This window comes from Chelonia mydas, chromosome 5 (genome assembly GCF_015237465.2).
Source record: "Chelonia mydas isolate rCheMyd1 chromosome 5, rCheMyd1.pri.v2, whole genome shotgun sequence".
Classification (NCBI taxonomy): domain Eukaryota; kingdom Metazoa; phylum Chordata; order Testudines; family Cheloniidae; genus Chelonia; species Chelonia mydas.
In genome coordinates this window covers 110,495,983-110,500,049 of record NC_051245.2, presented here as the reverse complement: position 1 = coordinate 110,500,049, position 4,067 = coordinate 110,495,983, and the positions used below count along the sequence as shown (strand labels likewise).

At 41.0% G+C, this 4,067-nt stretch overlaps 1 protein-coding gene across 1 annotated transcript; it reads left to right on the top strand.

The window, feature by feature from the left end:
• Positions 1 to 1,511: 1,511 nt before the first annotated feature.
• LOC119566703 (interferon beta-like) lies at positions 1,512 to 2,667 on the top strand. Its single transcript, XM_037903098.2, has one exon. It carries the CDS (start codon positions 2,038 to 2,040, stop codon positions 2,611 to 2,613), a length of 576 nt encoding a protein of 191 aa, XP_037759026.1. The 5' UTR covers positions 1,512 to 2,037; the 3' UTR covers positions 2,614 to 2,667.
• Positions 2,668 to 4,067: the final 1,400 nt, after the last annotated feature.

Sequence of the window (4,067 nt, the reverse complement as noted above, 5' to 3'; positions counted from 1 at the left end):
CACATGGGTCATAACTGTGTGGAGAACACCCCGAGAGGGAACTGGGTGCAAAAGCATCTGACTCCATGGCACCTCATCTCACTCCACACACCCTTCCATGTGGCACAGGGAAGAGGCATAAGCAGAGGGCTCTACCCCTGCATGGATCCTCTGCAGCAGGCTCTGAGGCCCTTGTAACCAACTTTTCTTAAATAATAGACTGGTTCTTTGCCTACTTGCTGCAGGGAAGATGGATGTAGGGGAGCTGGGGTTGAGCAGCATCAAGTCATATTAGCAAGTGAATACATGGTCACCATCATATACATTGTTTACAGTTTTGTTCAATGGCTTTCAGCAGCCACACAACAACAAGTATTCCAGTGCCCCTAAATTGTTGTCACTATATAGATTTACTGAAAAAGATGATTTGGCTCCCCCGCCCCACATTACCCTGCGATTACTTTGTTACCTTATCCTCTCCTAGTATTCATACTACAGTACTTATTTCCCTCTCTCCTCAACATCTTCTCTGGACTTCACCCTCGTGTGGGATAAACATCCCCAACACCCATGGAAAGTAATGCGAGAATGGGGAGCGTAGTGCATGGCAATCTGGGGGCTCTGGTAAGTCTGCTTTCTCTGCACTATTCAGAAACTTTCATGTAGCTGATGCAAGACTCTGATAGTTCTTATCAAAGTGCAGGAAGCCTTGGGAGACTCTAACCAAATTAATATGCACAGAAATGTTTTCATGGTTTCTTCAGGTGATTCTTCCTTTCTAATTTCAGTGAAAAGAGTTTTCTTTTTGGATGAAAACACATTTTCCTGCCATGATGGCAAAGTCCAGCACAACAGTCTGTGCTAGGGGAAGAGAACCAGAAAATGAAATGTGACCACAGGGAAACAAAGAGGCTAAAACAAAGCAGAAGAATTTCCCTGCCCACGCCAAGGGAAAAACAAAAAAGTTAAGAGAAGGAACTAGCCAAAATGGTGAACACTGATTTTGATTTTTAAAAACTTCTTTGAATGACTACAACCCAGGGACATGCCTCTTAAAAATACAAATCAGGACTTTTCTTCATAACCTCCTTCTGGTCACACTGTAAATCACAATCATCCATGTGGGTACCTCTCTAGTATGTGTAACTAATTGCTCATCCTCTTTTACGAATTACCCTCCATTTTTCACCACTGTCAGCTACTCAGAGTGACCAACAGGACAACAGGTTCACACCATCTAACTGCATCGATTGCTCAGCTACAGTATATACATTCAGATCTGGAAGTAAACATAAAATGAAAAAAGGTTCCATTCTCTCAGAGCTCACTCTCTATCTCCTGTGTTTTCCCAGAAGGAAGATACCGATATTTTCTGGCGTCTACATATTAAGTGTGCTTTTCAGGTTGCATGACTGAAGTTGAAATTTACCATTATTTTTGGGAGGCCTAATATAGGTGCTGCCATACCCCCTGGCTTGAAGTGGTTTCCTTCATATTCACGATTTACAGTTTGGTTCAATGGCTCTCAACAGCCCCACTACACAAACTGTTCCAGCTCCCTGGAGGCCAACGCTTTCCTCCCACTTCCTCCAGGCCTCAAAACTTTAAATATACCTAAACTAGTTTTGTCTGTCAAATGCAGAAAGTGATGAATGAGAAAAGTGTAGGGTTTGATGAATTGGCAGTCTTCTCATTACCACTTCTGAAGTGTGGATGATCTTATTAAATTAGATCTTTAAATTAAGGCATCATGAAAAGCCTGTATGTATGTGGATCCAGCATAAGTGAAAGGGGTTTGGTCACTTTCACAACAATACAAAAAGGAGGAAGCGTGGTAAAAGAATCTAGAAAGCAGTGAATTATACAGAAAGAAAAAGACTGAACCCTCCAGGAGGGAAAAACCTTTAAAAAAAAAAAACAGAAAATGATGAAACAAAAATTCTGCAGCCAATTATTTAAAATCAGAGACATGAAGGAAAGACACAGCAGTCTACATAGGACCTTCAACAAACTCCAGGCTCAAGGTTCACACAAAGAAAAGAAGTGGAAGACATCGGCATGACCACCAGGTGTTTGCTGCACATTTGCCTCATACTGCTCTTCTCCACTGAAATCTCATCTCAGCTCTGTACCATGCTTCACTTCCAGCAGAACAAAGTGAACAAAGAGAGCTTGGAGCTTCTGGAGAAAGTGAGCGGAAATCTCCCCTCACAATGCATAAATGAAAGGGCAGCTTTCAAACCCACCCAGGATGTCCTCCAACTCCCAGTGTCCCAGAAGGAGAATGCCAAGGTGGCAATTCAAGAGATCCTCCAAGAGATCTTCAACATCTTTAGCAAAAACCTCACCCAAAGTGCCTGGGATGCCACTTCCATAGTCAGGTTCCAAAATGGCCTTTACCAGCAAATTCAGCGGCTGGAGGCATGTTTGAGAGCACAGATGGAGAAGGGCTTAACCAACCCAGAAAGTCAGGACCTCCAGATCACCAGTCGGAGAGTGAAAAAATACTTTCAGGAGATAGATGCTTTCCTGAAAGAAAAGCAATACAGCCTGTGTGCCTGGGAGATCATTCGCATGGAAATACCCAGATGTTTTGTGCTGGTTGAAAAAATCACTCGAAAACTTCGTAACTAAGGTACAGTACAAAACTTTTCCCTGGAGTAAATCAATTCACATTAAGGTCATTTATACAGCTGAACAGAGATAACAGATATTTTATAACTCTGCTTATATAGGGCCTGATCTTTCTTCTATAGGATCGGTGGCCAAATCGCAACTGATTTCCATGGCAGCAGCTTTAGGCTCCTCCTGTCCTGTCCTGGAAATGGATTTTCAGTGACATGGATTTATTTTTTGGTGTTTCTACTATTATTTATTTTTGCACATCTTCATAATCTCTCACATATCAGTACTGTTGTGCAGTAGGGAATTGGCAGACCACGCAACGACGTCCACATATGTGGAATTCTTCGGCACCTCACCAGCACTTTGTGGTGTGGGAGGGAAGGAAGTATTATTATCTGATGACCAAAGTACTGTGACTTTGACATACGTAGTGTGTTTCTACAATTATCAGCATGGCTATTAATTAATTTGTCCTCATGAGAACTATTTCTAGTATTCCAAGGTTTGAGAAGCTTCCTAAAGACTTTTTAAAAAAATATGAACGTACTAAAAGACTTGCGAGCTTACGTGTGGAAAAGATATTGTCATTTAATTTCTTGAGATCAATTCAATGAAGATTATATTTTTTCCCTTTGTGTTTCAACTATTTCCGATTTCATTTCAGCTCCGGATGTTGCAACTAATGAGGTGAAGACAGACAGATACAGTGGAATCCCTCCTCTCTGCAGATTCTTCCCACAGTGACATCTAACACTCCATAGTGCTTGACGTATTATGCCGTACATTCACTCTCATGAAATTCCAACTGCACAAATTTCATTTCATGTGATAATATTCTGTTCATTTACTCAGTGTTTAAAATGAAAATGAAGGATATCGATGCAAAAAAGTTACAAGACAATTAAGAATTTTAAAAGAAAGGGTTGGACCTTAAACATTGTTGACATTGTGTTTGATATATTGTTCTATTATCTCTTCTTTGATCCAATCTCACCTCTGAACTGTAACATGCAGTATAACCACAGTATAACAGCATAACACATGTGAACTGGAACAGCTTCCAAACAAGCTCCCTGAGGCGGGAGTTCCATTCAGAGATTCCAACGTAGACTCATCAGCCAGCTGGGCATCTGGAGATAGGTTTGGTTGTAATGATGGAAAGCGGGACTCTTTTACCACGAAGGAAGGAAGGACCTTCACCTCACCAGGATGAAGGTGAAGAGATACCAGTTATTTCCTCTAGCAGACAAGCAGTTCAGCATCAGCGCTGGCAAGAGAATCCAAGCGGAATTATGCAGTTTTCAACTACAGGACAAAGTTATAAAGAAGTTTAGAAATTAAAAATACCAACCTTTTTCGAAGGACTAACTGAAATCAATGAACATTTTAGACATGATTTACAATGAAATGCAGTGGAATTTTAAAAACTGTTGCGACTACTTATTCTATTTGTGCATTGTGGA